General features: G+C 40.0%; 1 protein-coding gene across 1 annotated transcript in view; it reads left to right on the top strand.

Annotated features, from left to right (window-relative positions):
• The window catches only part of LOC103368058 (uncharacterized), a 31,217-nt gene that overhangs the window by 2,504 nt on the left and 9,184 nt on the right, over positions 1–19,529 (top strand). Inside the window, exons 6-22 of the mRNA XM_008296301.1 lie at positions 6–98; positions 2,393–2,532; positions 3,802–3,978; positions 4,206–4,336; positions 4,439–4,596; positions 5,395–5,622; positions 6,858–7,196; positions 7,286–7,434; positions 7,815–8,073; positions 13,549–13,719; positions 15,087–15,244; positions 15,497–15,637; positions 16,037–16,178; positions 16,375–16,526; positions 16,754–16,879; positions 17,094–17,283; positions 18,047–18,121. Coding sequence (XP_008294523.1) covers positions 6–98; positions 2,393–2,532; positions 3,802–3,978; positions 4,206–4,336; positions 4,439–4,596; positions 5,395–5,622; positions 6,858–7,196; positions 7,286–7,434; positions 7,815–8,073; positions 13,549–13,719; positions 15,087–15,244; positions 15,497–15,637; positions 16,037–16,178; positions 16,375–16,526; positions 16,754–16,879; positions 17,094–17,283; positions 18,047–18,121 — 2,829 coding nt within the window. The remainder of the gene's footprint in view (positions 1–5; positions 99–2,392; positions 2,533–3,801; positions 3,979–4,205; positions 4,337–4,438; positions 4,597–5,394; positions 5,623–6,857; positions 7,197–7,285; positions 7,435–7,814; positions 8,074–13,548; positions 13,720–15,086; positions 15,245–15,496; positions 15,638–16,036; positions 16,179–16,374; positions 16,527–16,753; positions 16,880–17,093; positions 17,284–18,046; positions 18,122–19,529) is intronic.

Here is a 19,529-nt window from a genome sequence, read left to right as displayed (position 1 = left end):
TGCAGAGGCAGGCTTCCTCGGCCTCCTCAGCGGCCTGCCAAAGGAACTTCAGCAACTGTTTCCTGACACTGCACAGTGGGAGTCTCAGACCTCAGCTGGTTAGTCTTAACAAAATGTTATTTTCTCATCATGACAAAGAAAATGAGTGCATGATCAAATTTACCTTGAAACTCTGGAGTAAATGCTGCACTAATGAAGCTCTGGTACTGTTGACTTTCAGAGGAAGATTATGAGTCTTTGCAGAATGAAAATATAAGTCAAGCAGGTAGAGAAATGGATACAAGAAAGAGGAGAGGAGATAAGGATCCCATGAAGGAAGAAGGGAGAGAGTCAAGTATAACTGGAGTTCTGAACCCAACAACATGTCTCCATCTGGATGATGTTATACTGTTTACTGTCGACACACGTCACTACCCTCAGTACGATGTGTAAGTCAGATGCTAGTCGTACATCATTTTCAAGTCCATTTTTTCCCCCAGCTTTTAACATGTGTTTTGACTTGTTTTGCACCTGCCGTTAATCCATTCTTAATATTTTTCAGTGACAACTTATACAACACAAACAGGAACTTTGACTGGGGTTCGTTCAGAGATTTAAAAGAGGAGTTGATGCTGTCTTGGACTCCTCCCAGCTTTTTTTCATTTGCCTTTAGCCAGCCTGGAGTTTATGTTTTTGCTCTGAGCAGCCATCAGCACAAACATTTGGTAAATGCTACAGATTTAAAACAATTTAAGCATTGAAGCTGTATTTTAAACAACTGTACATCTAGTATTCTTCACTAAATGTCACTAAATACACTGAACACCATTCTAACCTCTTTCAACAATTGCAAATTCACTTTTTTCTTCACCTCTACATTGCTTCTGGCAGACAGGATCATTTTTTTTTTGTTTGTTTTGTTTTGTTTTTTCAGCGAGAGACTGAGACAAATATGCAAATTAAATCTGTATCGAACATTTGGTGGTGGATCACTTGATCAAATAGTGGAGCAACCTGCGAATTAAAATTTTGCTGTACAGCACTAATAGTGTCCAAACACTTCACAAGACCTTTTTATGTCTCTTTAAATTTGCACACCTTGGTTTGCTCTTTCAGAATGCAAGACATAAACATGACAATGTAATAATCTGATTATTGCTGTACTGTTTTGTGCTGTACTCCATCTATCAATGATCATATGCTGAATTGTTTTACATGATTCAAGCAAAATGCAACAAATTCTTTTTTCTCATTTAATATATATGTATATTCAAGTTAATTCTTACATATATGTGAATTTACACGTAGAGAAAATGCTGTCAAATTATACCTCACTGACTGCTCTCTAGTTTTGCTGTGATCCTGTAAGCAACTATTTTTTTTCTTTCTCAGTACGTGCGAGTGATGCCTGCAGGTGGCCAGTGCTACGAGCCTGGCCCCTTCTTTCCTACAATTCCTCGTCACGTGACCAGAATGGGAATCAGTAGGAGACGTAACCTGTCACTCCGACCTGATTGGCTGGTGACCGGAGGACTGCTTTTTGGAGCTGTGGTCATCCTCTGTTCATGCGTTGCACTCCTGGTTAGTGTACAATCAGAGGCACATGCTGCAACGAGATAATAAATACAAGTGGTTCAAAGTGCCATTTACATTAATAAATCTATCCAATGTGTAGATCCTGTTCCGTGAGTATGGATGGCCTGAGAAAGAGCCAATCAAAGCACGGTATCGCTTGTTGCAGTTATCCTACCAAATGGATGACTACTCATCAAAAGGTTCAAGGAGGATCTCACTCAGAAAGACTCACCGAAACCAACAAACCAGGATGACACAAGACTCCATTCAACCAGGTGGAATATTGTCGTGGTAACCACACACGCTGCACACAAACACATGAACCACTCTGCGCTATCACTGAAAGCCTAAAGGCCAACACATTGCATAACTTAGATTCAAACATGATCTGCACCATGTCAACTAAGGCACCTGCACTGTGCACACATAACACATATCAACACACTGACATTCTGAAGACCCTTGTGGCTTCTTACATAACACTGACAGTGACCTCAGGGTGGTGCTCCCACCCAGCCAATTACTGCTGAAAAGGATCGGGTCATATACCTGTTATCACGTGCACTGGCTAACAGTAAAAATGAAAACCGTCTAGATGTCACAGGACTTGGGAAATCACATAGCAGGACAAAACCTTGAGACTGTGCAATGTCCTGTCAGCAATTAAAAAAGGCTTTGTGCAAAAAAAGGAGATCCATGTATAAACAGGTGATTATTACACGCTTGCAAAATGTGAAATCATTTTTTAGAGGGTGTTACATGCATACATAAACAAAAGCAAACACCAAGAACAAACTCTCTCTTTCTGTCTTATTGTGTTTTTCTCTCTCGACTGCAGTCTGTGCAGACACCTTGGAGGAATTCTGGGATTATGAGCACCAGGTGGATCTAGAGGCTTTCAGCAGCAACACCTTCTACAGCCTCTTGCTCAAACAGAGCTTGTCTGTCACCACACGGCTGGGACAGCTCACCACTGAGGTCTGCAGCGTTCAGTTAAATGCAAATTAAACATACAGCATGTGAATAGATTGACGCAAACCTTCTTGCCTCCTGCACACACACTGTGATGCCTTCAGGGAAACCTTTAGAAAAAAACGAGCATTCTCGTTTGGACTCTTCCAGTTAAAATGCTGTATATTATGTGTGCCCACATTGTTGTTTTATGAATAGTTTATGAATAATTTAATGCAGTAGGAGGCTTCAGGCAACAATTTCTATTATACAACTTTAGAATGCATTGTCCCAGTGACAAGGAGACACCCCTCCCACATCACATAGTTAAAATTCAAAACTGTCATTTACATTTTCACATCAAATAAAAATTAAGTTTAAGCAAATAAAGTAAAAAGTATGACATTTTGGGAAATATTCACTGTCTTGATAAGAAGATTGCAACCCCTCTAATGTTTATACCCTAATTATGAAACCACCAAAAGAAGCTGTTACTTAAAATAAAAAGTTCAGAGTTCAAACTAGAAACAGGGGAAACAGCCTACTTAGGATTTCTAAAACTCACTCATCAAGAACCTAAACTGTGAAAAAACTTAAGTGCACAGTGAAAATAATGAGTTGATTTATGTGAACAAGATGGGACAGAGCAGCGACCTCACAGCAAACAATCCGGAATGAAAACAAAACTAAAGCTAATCTAAAAATTGACAGAAAAAAAATTCCTATGTATAGTTTGCTGTTCTCAGTTGCGCTATGTTCATCTTGAATTCTTTAGATTGTTTTTGTGTCAGCCCAGCCAGAGGCAACAGGCTAAATGCATTGTTTAATCTTAGATTCTAAGCTTGCATACTGCTGCTTCATTACTGCTTTACATATCCTATTTTCCTAAAAGCGTTGGTGCAGTCCTGTCAGTTACTTCTCAACCTTCCCTCCTGTTATCTTTCACAAGCTTCTGAAAGCTCTTCATATGTTTCACTGATAAAATTGACATCTTTTGAAACAGATTGAGTGTCGCACTGGAATGCCTCTGTTTTATTGTGTGTGTGTTCCTACCTTCTCTGTACTACACTCTTCCTGTTTGTACCATGATATTGCTGGCTGCAGATTGTTGTTACACCCCTCAGGACAGCTGAGGTGATAAAGACTGTGAGGGGAGATGGCTCCCTGTGTCATCCCACAAACATGCACCAGTGTGGATTAAATGTATACCAGCTACGGAGTTAGATGTGCAATCTGATTATTTTTGTGTGTATTACTAATTTGGTTTTCAATGTGTGTGTGTCTGTGTGTGTCCAGGTAAAGGAGCTTTACCAGGGAGTGCTTGGAAAACTGCAGTTACTCCACCCACGCCTGATCTCTGAGGAGAGGATGGGGGAGGGTTATGAGAGGCTGAGGAGGGAGATGGAGAGAGAGGTGGTGCGACGAAAGTCTTTGGCCTTGCAGATGAGGACTCTGCTTGACAGTCAGCTGCAGGTTTATATTGCATTAAAGTGCATGCCACATTTTATCCAGTAACTTCCTGCTAAAGTCAATGAAAAGGGATACAGAGGAAAACAGAATATGTATTTTTGTGTTCTAGACAGAAATAAGTATCTTGCCATTTCAGTCAGCAACAGCAACAAAATACTCTAACTTCTAGAGGTCAAATAAGTCAAATTATTAGTCTAGCAAATAAATCAGCAGCTAGTGGCTTCCTTCAGGTTCTGAGGGGGGAGCAGCAGGCCCAGCAGAGGGTCCACGGTGTGTTCACATCTCAGCTCAGAGAGTGCACCAGACTACTGTCCAAGCTTCACAACAGCAACCACATCTCTAGTGAACTGCAACACCAAACGTAAAGCCTCCATTTGTCAAGTTCAATGTCATGTAGTAATGCAGAAAAAAAGTGAACAAGCAGCAAATGAAACAGAATCAATCTGTTCTCTCTCGCGTCCAGTTTGATCCAGAGACTAACGTGTCTTGTGGATGAGATGGGAGAGCTGGTGTCAGCAGAGTGTCAGCGTCAGGGGGCCTGGGGGCTGTTGGGTGAGGGTGTGGGGGCAAAGCTGCTCTGCCCCGACACCGGAGCTGTTCTGACCAAAGACGACATTTTAGGTGAGTTGAACACTACTGCATGAGATCACATATGAAGCTATGATTCAGAATCATACAGAAACACCACCATCTACTGCTACAGATGTGCACTGCAACACTAAGATAGCCCAAGTAAAGAGAAATAAACACTGAAGGTGTGTTGAAATACAAGCATTTCAATTGTTAAAACATTAAATGTTAAGCTGAATTAGATGTATGTCTTTTGCTTTCTAAGAAATATCTATACTGTATGTGTACACAAAGTTCAATATTTTTAAATGTTGCTGTGTTCGGAAAAGGTTGTCGTACTGATTCAAGAGGTTTATTGTCATAGGCACAGAAAACCAGACAGTTATACAATACAGTGAAATTATTACTTTGCTGATCCTCCTTAACCAAACAGACACAACAACAACAACAACAACAAACTACAGCAACTGTAGTTAAATAAGCATACCTAAATTGGCAGAATGTGGCAGTGCATTATTTTAAACCTTGGTTTGAATAAAGGGATCATGGCAGTGATAGGGGATTACAGCATTGATTATAGAGTGCATATTGCATCTTAGTAAACTGTTATAGAGTTGTAAACATAAGGTAACAGCTGTAGTCATTGTATAAATGGATGGAGAACCATGTGTGTGTATCAAGTTCAGTGGGACAGTGTTGAGTGATGAGTGCTGTTGCTAAATGATGCTGAAATATTCTTCTGTTGTTTCTGTACCTCAAAATAATGTAACTGAGCTTAAATCTCCAGTTCTTACTAAATTTTCAGTTGAGTAATTGCTCACAGTTCTCTCCCCTTCTGCTTCACTCCAGGTCCTGATGGGTCCCTGCGAGTCTCTCGAGCAGTTCACTGTGATTCAGTCACAGGCCTCATAAGGCCAAATACTCATACCCACATGTTGCTGAGCAGCGGCCACACCATGGCCGTGCCGCCTGATTTCTTCCTTCACCCGCAGACTGGCAGAGTCATGCCCATCGCTGGAAACGTGGCCTATGATCCTGTCAGCTCTACGCTGGTGTTCACCACTGACCTTTGCACAGGTAGCATGGTGGGGTGTTTGTGTGCTGGCTGAGGATGGGTGTGCTAAATAAAATAGCTAATGAAAGGTACAGACTTGAAAAAAAGTCTTTAACACTGTTAAAAAGTTGATACTGATTATATATTTTGCATGTGCACTTATTTGTGTCGATAATCAGCCAAATACACTGAACATAATAATAATTGGGATTATGTAAAATGTACATCAAAACCCAATAAATGCTGAAATGTGTACTTATCCTATACTATTTCCTTGTCATGCTGAATCGTGCATGCCTGGATTGATTCTTGTATTACTACTTTAACATCTCAGGACTTGACTTTTGGCTGATGAAGGGTTTAACGTCTGATCTAATGTCACTTACTAGCATAACTATTCTAACCATAGTTCAGTAGGACTGCAGCTGTATACTAGCATTGTAACTTAACATTAAGCTGCAACGTGGTTTGGTGGTCAGCACTGTTAGTTTAGGGTTTGCTTTAATTCTCCATATGATGGATGTAAACTGTAACATAATATTACATAAATATTACACAAACACGCCCCAGTTAATGTGTGCTACAATGTTAAACTAGCATGGTTAAAAAACAGCATTGTGTCATGTGTAGAATGAAAGTGTCAAGGGGAAAGTGTTGAGGAAAATGAGACTTCTCGCCCACTTGTCACAGACGCTCGATGTCAAAAGCAATTTCTCCTGCATTATGACCTGAGTTGAATACAATAATAAATCCTTATATAATGCTTGCTGACACGTGATAGATTTTTACACTTTGGGTGAGAAGGAATCTAAGTACAACAGGAAATGAATTGCATTATACTAATATCACCAAAAGGCTACATCATTTGTGCTAAATTTGTCATAACTTGATCAAATTGTGCTGCATCGTTTTTATTTCTACAAATGGATGATCTAATAAGAAGTAATCATGTTACTTAAATTGAGATGAATACAATAATTTCATGCTCATTTTCTGTGGGTCACTGGAAGGCAAGTGAAAGGATGACATATCAGAGTTGAAGACCACAAAGAAGGCAAGGCACTATAACAAAAGTCAACTGCAAACCTGTCACACATTAAAAGTTCATGCATTAAAGATCACTTAGATTGAAGACCTAAGACCGTGCTCGAGTAATATAGCTCATAAAATGTGATTACATCTCTCAGATTGATGACATAAGATTTGCAAGGGCAGATTGCTCCATTAAAAAGACATTATGTGCTATTTGTTAATACAGGTGACAACAGGAAGTGGGACAGCCCCCTCCTTCCTTTCATTCCTTACCCAACGTCCTGCCACTCAGACCAGCCTCTGCCCAGCGCTCGGCTCCGAGGCCTCCGACCGGGCCAGAGGCTGCAGCTGGGCATTCCCATGGCAGACCCAGACACGGGGGTCCCAGTACCCATTCTGGCAGTAACCATCCACCCCCAGACTGGACTAGTGTACCCACTGGGAAGGGTGCATGTCTGCCCCCTCACCCGCTTGCCACAGCCCATACAGATTGGTTATCCCATGCTGGACTCCAGGACGGGCAACATTGTGCTCACTGTTGGGGTCAGTTTAGATCCAGTAACAGGTCAGTGCTGTTCTGTGAGAGCCCAGTACAACCTGTGTCAGGATAACGACACATTCAGTGAGTTAGACTTGTTCTGTGTGTCTGTGCAGGAGATGTGCTGCCAGGAGGTGGAGTTCTGCTGGCTGAGTCCTTCATTGAGCCTCTGAGTGGGCGGATGGTGAGAATAGGAGGGGCCAGCATCCGGGCAGGACAGTTGGTGCCTAATGCAGGAGGATACCAAACTTTACTGGACAGCAAGGTGCTGGATTCGATTACTAATGGCAGTGTTTAGAAAACAAATTAGATATATCAAAAGGTAATGTTGCACTTAATTCACTTTCTCTCACCACAAGGTCCATTTAGGGCTTTTGACTGTATCAAATAATCTTTATCACTATGTGGAGCATTTGTAGTCAATGTTTTAGTAAAAATTGAGGATAAAAGTTCATTCGTGACCATGGAATCTGCCATTGATAATCTCACCACAAGGGGGAGTTGTTTCTAAAGATATGACACATATACAGCAAATGAAATCTGACAATACAACTTTCATGTTATTAGATAGTTAATAACAGATGTATTCAGCCAGTGTTTGATCAAATAAATTACTTGAGTGATACTAGCAATTTTCTCTATCAGGTTCTGGCAGCAATGTTCAAAGTTTTGGATCTCCTGAAGCCGCTAACCGAGGATTGGGGTTCAGATCCAAATTTGCAACATCTGCAGCATCATCCAGGCAGTGAGAGAGGGAGTGGCCGACAAGATCACCTTCTTGCTGCGGCCAAAGAGCTCCAGCAGGCCTGGGGAAGGAGCCTGCACTGCCATCTGCAGCTGCAGACCAGGCTGGAAATACTGCTCGACTGGGCAGTGGGTCTCCAGCAGGACGGAGGGACGTTGGGTGAGGAAATGCCTGTGAGAGGATGAATGGATTTGAGTCGTCTCTCTGGGGCACTACATCAAAAACTCGGACTTTTCTCATTTCTGCAGCGCTGCCGCTCTCTCTGCTGATTTATCCTCGCCTTCTCCCTCTTGCTTTGGTGCTGTAAATGAACTGCTCTCCTTTTTTTTCTGTACTTTGCAGCTATCTGTCTTCCACATTTACAGAGAAAATGTTATCCTAAATGGAGAAAGCACTTGTTATTCCACTTTCTCCTTTTACGTTTTCATTTTAATCTCGGTCTGTCATCACTTCACCATAAATCTGCTCAAAAGAATATGAGCAAAAAAAATAGGAATTGTAGACCTGTGACTTGGAGTAGAGAAATACATTCACACATAATAAAATTATCATAATAAAACTGTTTTTGAAGGCCTGTCAAAGAGACTTTCGGAAGATTTAAGGGGAAAAGCAGAAATATATATAATTTAGGGACCAAGATGTGAACATTAATAGTCAGGGAAGCTGAACTTTATACACAAATACATTTAGTCACAATACAACAACTGTGACACAAACAAATACAAACACATAGACTGGAAAACAACACAAACAAACAATTTAGGGACGGTTACAAAGTAATTCAATTTATTTACCAAAAGAAAGCACATTTTTTCAGTAATATATGCACTGAAAGATAAAATAGATGGGAGGACTGTTCTCTGAAAGCAATTGATCATTTAGGTGGCAATTTTCCAAGGAGACAGAATTTAGAAAGTACAATTTTGCATGTTTGTTACCAAGAAAGGAATCTGAAAAGTGTCTTTTTGTCATCTGGCGAAGGACATTCGTTCATTCTTTAGAATGATTCAGATTTTTGACTTATTTTATGGCAATGTGTAGAACTATCAAACCGTACAGAATTGTATTATTTCACATTCAGATTTGGACTCCTGGGAGACACATGATAAAAATAATAATAATAAGCGACAGACTAACTTTTAATCAACTTCTCATCAACTAGATAAACATATACATTATTTGACTAAATTAAGGAGTATATCCTGTAAATAGTCAAAATAAAGGTTATTTTAGATCAGGGCCTCAGACGAGTCAGACGAGTCGATAAAAGACAAGTTCAGTAAAATGGATGATTGTCTCCTTAATTATTTAGTGCAGCTGCTCATTGTTGTAAGTTTTGGGTTTGTAGGTGAGTGTGAGGGTCTCAACATACCCAGCTCCAGGTTACGGGTCCATAAAGGCATTTTGTCTGGTTGAAAGTTATCCAGAGTGTACAGCTTACTCTGTGACACTATATGAAGAGTTCACTTGCAAAAACAGATAACTCCATCTTCACAAACCTTCAGAAAACCCACTTTTCTATCGTCTACCTGAGACAATATCAATCAAACTTAAGTTATCTCTATTTTTGTCATGTCATTTCTACTGAGTCAAATCCACTCAACTTCAGTTTGATGGATATTATCTCAAGCAAACAACAAAAAAATTAATTGTCTGAAAATCTTCAAAAATGAAGTTATCTGTTTTTGTAAATGAACTCTTCATATGTTTTGGTGTTGCTTTGGTAGTGTGAGCTCCAGTGAGCAGTGAGCAGAGCAGTGAGGCCATTTGGTCAGTCTTTTCCGTTCCAGAGGGCTCTGAGAACACATCTGGTGTCTCGGCCTGATAAAAGGCAAAATAAGGATCTAAACTGTTGCCATGCGGAAGTTTGTAGATCAAAGCAGCCGGCTTAAGTTTCGCAACTATGGAGACCAAAAAGCGGGACGGAGAAACTGCTGGTATTTACTTATTTTTTCAATTTTTATTTTATATTTTTGTATAGTATTGCATAAAGGAAAATGCACAATCTTTGACATTTTTTTAAATTTATCTCTTCACAAATTTGCTGTATTCTGCTGCTACTGAGAACAAATGAGATTTGGGCATGAAGTAAGTTGTGTTTTTAACCTTTTAAAATCAGTTTTGGAAAGGAGTCATCAGCCTCAGGAAAATGTCATTTTTTACCTCAAAGGTTTTTTACGTGACCTTTATTTGTCACAAGTAACCCTCCTCCACAAAAATTAAGAATGCGACCCATATACTGACATTATATAAGTACATGTGCTAACTTATAGGTTACCCTTTTTTAAGTTCCATGAAATAGAGAAGATCCAAAACATTTTCAGAAAAATACGGAAGAAACTGGTTCAAAAGAGAAAGAATTCCTCTTTAAAAATAGACAAACATGCAGTAAAGTCTATGTGTACACAATCAAGCAACGTAGTGATTTTACAGCATGAACCATTAGGGTGACAAAATAAAAGACATGACTTGTAAAACAACTTCCATGTGCTGCCAAACAGATTGGATCTGAGCCACACACTCCTCTGCACAATGGAGGCCTGAAACTAATGTGCATACAACACACAGGAGGCAGATACACTATAGAAAGGAAAATCACATAGAAAGAGAGAGGGACAAGGACAACTACGCACAGATGGTAGAAAGAGAGGCGGGAGGAGAAGCTGAGACTCCAGAGGGATTAAAATCCAGACCTAAAACATCTGGAATGAAAAATCAACAGCCAGGTGGGAGAAAGACAGTTCTAAGGATGTCCAGCGGTTCAGCACAATCACGAATTAAAGGAGAAAGAGAAGTAAAAGAAACAGCGAGAGAGAAGTCACACAGCTCAGAGACAACAAACAAAGGGGTTAGAATGGTTCTTAGAACGTGTGCAGTGATCTTGTCGGGGAAATAACATGAACTAAACTGTGAATACTCCTTATGGATACACTGGGAGTGAGAACAACTTGCCTTGAGGATAATGGTAACAAGTCTGAATAATTAAAGAATAAGCAATTTACTGAAAGTTGAGGTGAAAGTCAGACTGTCGGATGTCAGCAAGGGGAGGTAATTTGAAGGAAAGTGGTACAGGATATGGGATATAGCGATAGGAAAGAGTCCTGCAGTCTGCTGAGTTGATTTTAACTCCAGGGACAGACAGGAGCCTTGGGTTGTGAGAGTGGCGAGCACAACATGGATTATATGGTTTAAGGAGATCAGACAGACATGACGAGACAAGCCCATTTAGGATTTTACAAGTCATCTGGCATGGACAGGGCACAACTCTGGCTTGTGGTGGAGAATTTTTTCTGATTACTGTATTCACTGAATCATTCAGAATCATTCTACACATTTGGGAAGAAGAAAATGAGCAGAGTCAGTGATGTTCAGTCCAGTTGTGGGTTTATTGTGTACACTACACAAACAAACTGAGCTAGTGTCGAGAGCAACTACAATTAAAATTCTCTATTCTGCCCAATGTGCACAACAGGTCTCCTCAAAGCATGATTATTACTTGCTTCTCACCTTTGTCATGAGCTGCATCACCACATCATGTGTGATCAGTCCTGTCGGCTTGTTTTTTTTCACATTTAAACCTGATTCAATCTTTGCTTTTTGAGATTTGAAAATTGCAGCTGTCACAATGTCGCCTAAGAAGTGTAATGAGGAAGAGGAAACACAAGCCTCTTTTGACACTTATTTATTCTTACTGACAATCTGATTCATGAGTCACTCGATGGAGTGGGAACTTTTCTCAAATGCATACATCATCAGTAGATTTTGTCAGTGCTAAATTCACTCTTCTAAATAATTACCAGAATTGCTTTTTAGCCTATATGAATAAATATTTCAACATCCATATGAAACAGTTAAAATTTCCTGCTTGGAGATACACTTGATTAAATGTTAACCACAGTCTCCTGCTGGATGTCACAAAGTTCTCCTTGAGTGCCTCCTGCTGCTGAGAACAAAAGTTTTAGGGCATAAAGTTAGCTTCATTTTTTTTAGGTCTGAAAATGGTTTTGGAAAGGAGCCTACAAAGGATGACATTTAAAAAAAAAACTTTTTTTTTTCTTCTCAGAGTCTTTTCAGATGACCTTTATTTGTCGCAAACTACCACCCTCCACAAAAACACTAAGCTTGTGACCTGTCTGACTTGGAGAATACAAAGTGTTATGTATTTAGTATTCCCAGCATAGATGCCACCAAATCGTCATTTATTATTATATTGTAAACTTCGTGATTTTATCATTTTTTGTAGTTTTATTTAAATTTCTAGCCACAGTAACCATTTGACATTATTATGTGTTGGCACATAGTAAGCCTGAAAACAAAATGTTCAATGATCGGCTCTAATTTAATGTAACTCTAACCCTAAGTTTGACTGCAGTGTCAAAATAAATGTGGGGTTGTGTTTATTGTTTCACATTATCTGTTGCAAGAGAAGTATGTCGCTCTAGAGGCTGTGAGACCAAGCTTGTACTTCACTACAAGCTTGTAAACATCCGGTTTTGATTTATAGTTTGTGTCCCAATCCCCTGTAGGGATGCTGTAAAACATTTGTTTCTTTAGTAAACAAAGGCATAAAGCTCTTTGTCTGTCTTGTTTTGGTAGTACAAAAGCCAGGCAACTCAGCAGGGTTGAAAGTAGAAATGGACAGACGGATTAGAAACCAGAATCAAATTAACAGGGTTACTACTGGACATTAATAGATTCCTGCACCAATGGAGTAAAACCAGAAGTATGAAGAAATACCAGAGTGGCTTTTCTTAGAGAATTACAAACCACAAATTCTCAATTCCCCCTCTGGGGTTCCATATTCAACATCAGGCTTCCTATTTAATGTCTAATTAGAATTATATTCCGCAAATGTGACTGTTAATTATTCTGTAGGGATCAAAGAGCTTGTGTTGACTCAATATTCTCTGTTTTTTGGCTGTTTAAACTCCCGACTCATCATTAATCAAATTATGTCAGTCCTAAATATTGTTGCTGTGCTCGATGGCCGGTACCAGCCTCCTTATCATGATGACAGGCTTGTAATGTTTTGTACATTTGGTCCACCTTGTGACACTATTGCATCTAATTTCAGCTGTTGTGGTTGTGTGGTCATGTGCACAAAGCTTGATAATGTAGGTTTGCTTCTTGCAGTTTTTGCTATTGTGGTGTCTGACACACTACCCCCAATACTCTGGAAAGTGTTGATAAACTGGATCGGTCAAAGGTCAAAACAGGGGGTCATCTGAGAGCCTAAAAGTTAGGGGGTTACCCATATGGTTCGAATTATTGGTTTCTCTGTGACAAAAACAACTCCCCTATATAAGCCAGTGTCCTTGTCTATTCTGGAGGGTAAACAACACTATGTTCAACCAGATGTGCAGTGCAGTCACAGGCCTTTTTTTTTTGCTAAACATTTTTTAAAATCTTTATTACTTTGGTTGGAGGTCATTTATTTTAAGCCAAAGGAAAAAGACAATAAATAATGCAGCTCATTCTGGCAATACAATAAAGTAGTGTCCTTTTCAACACTGGTTAGAACCTAATTCTATTTCTCTCTAACTTCCTCAGAACTTGCAAACTTACAAAAATACTTTCATCTTTGCATGTATTTATAATATTTAGTTTAACTCTCTGATGTGCTGTTTAAACCAGGAGAGATGCCTCTGTCAGGGTCAGATATGTGTGTGCCAGCTCTGCTTGGGATGGAGTACCCCGACCCCATGGGGTCTGGTCTTAGTGTACCTGTGCTGGGGTGTCACACTGACCTCGTCTCTGGGAATACAATACCACTGGCAGGAACCATGGAGGACCCAGATGGAAAAGGTACTGTGAAAAACAAGACATTGCACATGTTTGCCTAATGTTTTTTATCCAATTAGTATAGTTGTTCATCGATGGGCGCATGTGTGCGTGTTTTTTTTGTCTGTTAACAGTCTAGTGCTTTACAGGAGAGGAGATTGACCCTGAAACTTCATATTTGACCTCAGTATGGTCCCTTCTCAGAGTGATTAGATCTTGGGGTCAATACATGCATTGGTGACCGCTACAGAGGTCAAAGACATTCGAAGCCTATAAACTGGTGATGTAACATATGAACTTGGGGCAAAGGTCAAGGTCACACTGAAGGTCTTAAATCATCACAAATTTGAAATACATTATAACTTGAAAAAGGTGTAAGATAAACAACCTGAACAGACCTGAAGAGGTTGGCCATGTTCAACATGATGGCAGCGCCCCCTTCAGGAAACAGCAAGAGTGAACACTTAGTGTCTTGCCTATCCCAGACGTGCATTCAGCAAAACTTACTAATTAAATGATCCTGAAGAAACGCTCTCTCATCTTGCTTGTACTACTGTGTAGTTACAAGAAAATTACAATAAACTTGATTTAATTTGATTTGATGTGATAGGAACCCATATTGGTGATGTGACATTTGACTTTGGATGAAAGGTCAAGGTCATAAATCTTAGTGCTTAGCTGTAGGCGTAAATTACAGCATAACGCTTCCCCTCCATGCAAAGTATCTGTGTTACATGATAGACTAAGCTCTTGTTACATTATGTATCATTTTAAGGAAAATCAAGGCAAGTTCATTCGTAGGTGTTCAGTGAAACACAGAATCAGGTAAACATGCATAAGATAAGATAAGCTTTATTTGTCACATATGCATTCATACACGGTACAATGTGCAGTGAAATGTATTTTGTACCAGCCTCCAGTTTCAAGGAAGAAAAAAATAAAAATAAAAATAAAATAAAATAAAAATAAGTGTCAAAGAAGTATGTATACTTTATGTAGATATACACATGTATACACACAGATAAATAATCAAACAAATACAGCCAGTGGAACACTGTTGTGATATATAAGGTGCATATGTAAAAGGTGCCCTTGTATATTGCACAGTCCAGTTTTAAAGCTCAGAGTTGAGCAAACGGATGGCCTGAGGGAAGAAACTCTTCCTCATTCTCTCAGTGGCAGTCTTTAGGCAACGGTAGCGTCGGCCTGACGGCAGCAGGGAGACGAGAGAGTTTCCGGGATGGCTATGTTGCTTCAGGATCTTCATACACTGAGCTACTATGTCCCTCTACTGATGACTGTCTAGTTTGGTTTAAAATTCTATTAAACAATACAGCATAATACTGGTTGTGCCCTTTTCTGTTCCATCTGTACGCTGTTTCAATTCCCAGGCCTGGTGGCGATCCGTTATGGATCTCAGACTGTCGACCCAGTGACGGGGCTGTTGGCGCCGGTGGTCGGAGCGAGGCTGGATGTGTCTAGAAAGATCGTTGTGCCTGTTACAGCCTCCTACTGGCTAATGGTGGCAGATCAAACTGATAGCGTGCAGGTGGGAGAGTAATTAAGGGAAATGTTTCCATGAAAGCCCTCACACAAGAAATTCTTTTTATGTCCGCAGAGAATAACTGTAGTTAATCTCAAACCCCCTTTTTTCTTTTTTGCTTGTTTGTTCTACAGCCTAATTAACTCAGCAATTTTGATGCGTTTGAACTCTAGCTTTCTTCTTTGCTGCTTATTGAATTCAGATGGAAATGGATAAATCTGATGTCTTTCCCTTAACTCTACTGCTATTGTATTGCAGGTAGAGGCGCTGCAGAGAGAGGTGTGTGTGCGAAACACTTACTGGCAGCAGCAGAGGCAGCGGGAGGAAGATATTCTCACTGATCTTGACTCAGCTCTATTCCAGTGTCTTTTCAGAATCACAGAAACAAACTCTTACCAGGTCAGCAGGTGGAGGAAGGGTGCTTCTGTTTTTGGTTGTAAATATCTTTTATAGTCTGGACTCTGAGTATAGTGGGAGAAATTCAAAAGGGTTGAACCTTTTGAACATGTGGAAATAATTAAAGGGATGTATGAGTGTGGGGGCAAACAGCATTGGAAAATCATTTGAGTGAAGCTTTTCATATCCTGCCATGCACTGCAAGTAAACAAGCTTGGGTTTTTGTGCACGACTAAGAGTGAAAAGTGCCAAATCATCACATCCCTGTGTGTGAGTGTGAATATGTGTGTTACCATCCTTCTTGCTTTAGTATTCGTGCATGCATGGGGCTTTTGAGTCCCAGTATGCAAATATGTGTTTCCTTTTTTTTTTAATGTTCAAAGCGTGTGCACTCTGATACAGGTCCAGTGGTCTGGGAGGCAGCTGAAGGAAGCAGCCGTGGAGCTGCAGGATTCAGCACAGACAGAAGCCCAGAGGAGAGCGGCTCAGCACGCCCACTTGGCTCTGATTCTGCCTCCACATGTATTACACATCCTCACGTTGGGTAAATTAGCTGGCAGGCCGGCAGAATGAAGGAAAGCATGAAGGAAATTACAGTCATGACCAGTTCTGCACTTTTATTCATCGCTTTCCAAAGGAGTCTCATATCACACTGTTCAGATGTAGTGTAGTGCCAATATCAATATTTTTATCTGGGTTTGGCAGCGTGTCCCATTGTGCATCTCTATCTGTGGGTGTAGGTGACGAGGAGGAATGGGATCAGCAGTGTGTTTGGCACTCAGAACTCACGTCTGGCCTTGATAAGGTGGACGTGTGTGTGGATCAGCTGCAACAAGACCAAGACAAATGGACGACACAGGCAGGAGACTGGTCAACAAACCTGCATGCCATGGTCAGAACAGCAGCTCTATAGTCCATTACTGGCACTGCAATATAGTTGGAAACTTGACGATCAGATGTTCACTTCAATTTCAGGCTGCCAATGAAAAATGTTTTGCTATAGGGAGCTTTTGGGAAGTCTAGTAATTGAACTTTAATGCCAGTTCTTCACTGTGAGATGCATTCTGTAGCAGTGCTGTCTAAATGTAAATAACAAGCCCGTGGTTATTCGTCTTTCAGGACAGAGAGCTGAGACAGAGGGAGTTGTGGGAGCAGTGTTGTTCCAGACAGACAGAGTTGGAGGCTGCTCTTAATGCGCTGCACTTTGTCAGACACCTCTCTCAGCTCCGTGCCGACACTACTCAGGTGAAAAACACAGACGGACACAATGAATAAATAACACTGAAAATAAATAAACCTAAATATATTATACATGTGTTGCAGGAAATGGATGGCTCTTTAGTTTCGCCTTTTCATTATTTATGTTGTTGCCAAGTTGTGTTTGTTTAAACTTATGATGAACAGTTAAATTAAGCATATAAGTCGCACAAGATGTACCCTTCTCTGCTTATTTTTCTAGGCTCTACTGTGTGGGAACTTTTGGTTCAAGGAATACGGTCTGATTCCGTGCAGTGGAAACAGACCAAATGTGAAGGTCGTGGGTTTGCTCCAACAAAAAGCTTTGCCTCTGCTTGAGAGGCTAAACCAGCTCCTGGAAGAGAAACAACCAGCCAGCTTCTCCCCCAACAACTGCAATCAGCACATCTCTGGTACAGAAGCACCACCGGATAGGAATAGTACATTTACCACGTGATACACAGTTCATATTGTTCAGGGAAAAGCACAGCTCCTCATTGAATAATAGTATTATCTTGGAGCTGAATTGATTTTCTGCTTCCTGTCTGTGCCACTGGATGCTGATACAATCTCTAAAATTGCTTTAGTGCTGCCAGCATTTCTTGGTACCTAGGTTGCAAACTCTTAGATCCACGGCCTTTATATTTTCCCACATGCTCTGGTATTGTGGTTAAAGGATAAAGTTTGTGTTATTTATACATATTTGCACTTACTGCCAACAAATCCCATGAAAGAACCAAAACTAGCCACAAGGTTTCTTGGAAAGTTGCAAAGCTGCAGTATGCAGTTGGATTTGTAAGAAGTGTAGCTCTGTTTAAAAAAAAAGGGACACTGTAGCAAGCATTGCTTCAAATACAATCAAAGAGTATATTTTTTTGTCGACTATTTTCATCAGTGTACAAAATCGGATGCTTTAAGTGTGTACAACAGCAGACCTGTATTGGACTGGTGTACAACACAGCCCATTTATGCTTTTTTTAAAAATTTTTTTTTAACAGTTTCTAAAAGAACAGTGGAACCATTTGACACAGAATAATGAGCTATAGGAAAGTACATGTTAACAAGATTAATTAACTATTAGTTTTGGTCCTTGTTATGAGATTTGTTGCCAATAACTTAAAAAGAAGGGAAATGTGTCATAATCATCCTTCAAGTTTGATTTCTTACACGCTTTAGGTTTGTCAACAAAGCAGGCTTATGGTTTGGAAATAGCCTCTCGAGTCTGGACGGCGTCTGTGCCTGTGGTGAAAGGTATGTATTCCTGAAGACACTCAAGTCTAGCGATAACAGCTTGATAAAAGCTTACGAAACCCTTCTTAGACCCGCGATTTGGATAAAGGGGTTCCATTATCTTTGGTTTCGACATAGTATCACAAGTGTAAGGAATTTGTAACCTCATGTTTACAGCTCCAGAGGAAAAACTTCTGCTGCATTCTAGTTACAACAACACAAATCATTCATTTTCAAAATCAGTATTAGTTTTATTGCTAAGTAGGTTTTCACATACAAGGAGTTTAATATTGTGATTTTGTGCTTTACAGTAAACACTGTGGAAAATAATTAAAGACAGATAAAAAGATTTTAAGTAATTAAAAGCAACAGAATTGTTTAAAGCATGCAGGAATGTACTAATTATTCACTTGAGAAGCTGCAAATTTGCATAATATATGTTGTAAACAACTTTAGATGTGCAAATGATAGTAAAATTCCAATCCAAAGGGTTCATTAAGTGCTGCCCACAGACAAATAGTTTAATTCTTAACTCCTTCCCACCTCCTAAGACCTTGTGCCTCTGGTTGCATTCAGTCAAGTTGCTTAGATGTACTGAGATTCCAGATTCAGTTTAATTTTCATTATGCATCACAAGATTGTATGTTGAAATTAAAGGTATCATCTTATTTTGCTACTCATAAAAAAATGCAAAAATATTCAAAGAATAAATAATCAAATATTAAAAACAAAACAATTGTCAATAACTCGCATTCACCGTAAACTCAGGTCAGTTTACACAGTTAATTGTGTCAGAAGTAAATCCAAACAAGGATGAGAACTGAGTTTATGGTGAATGAGTCAAGGCTGCCTTGTCCCTATTTGGCCACATGATCTCTGAGTTTGACCATGAAAAACTGATGAAAAAAAAATCCTGAGCTGTATTAAAGCTGTCTTTTGTGATCTGTGCTTTCCTGTTCAGAACTGGGCTCTATGGGAGTCAGAGCTTTTTGGAGTCAGCACCTGCTGGCTGCCATGGTACTGCAGGTTTTTGACACTTCTGGGTTGGCTTCATTTTTCCGGGCCGGTTGCTACGTCTATGCATGGCATATGCGATTCTGCACGTAATTTGGCACAGACAGGTTGTGTCTGTGGTTGTGACCAAGGCTCAAGGGAAGCAAAATATTAACAGCAGATACCACTAATTGCTTTGCTTCTTTCCTTTCCTTCCTTCTCTGATTGTTATCTCAGGAGACTTTAGTCATACATCACTCTCTATCACTCTCCCACATTTTGCCAGTATGTGCACTGCCCAACCGGAGACGGTGGGGCCTTGGACTTGCTGTGTGCGGACACCGGGGATGCATATTACTTAATTACTTAATTATTGTTATTTTCTTGTACTTTCTTTCTATGTTTTTGGATGCTGCTGTTTACAATAATTTCCCAG

This window comes from Stegastes partitus, unplaced genomic scaffold (assembly GCF_000690725.1).
Source record: "Stegastes partitus isolate 25-593 unplaced genomic scaffold, Stegastes_partitus-1.0.2 Scaffold1117, whole genome shotgun sequence".
Taxonomy (NCBI): domain Eukaryota; kingdom Metazoa; phylum Chordata; class Actinopteri; family Pomacentridae; genus Stegastes; species Stegastes partitus.
Note: the sequence above shows the minus strand (reverse complement) of the source record. Positions and strands in the feature narration are given on the sequence as shown.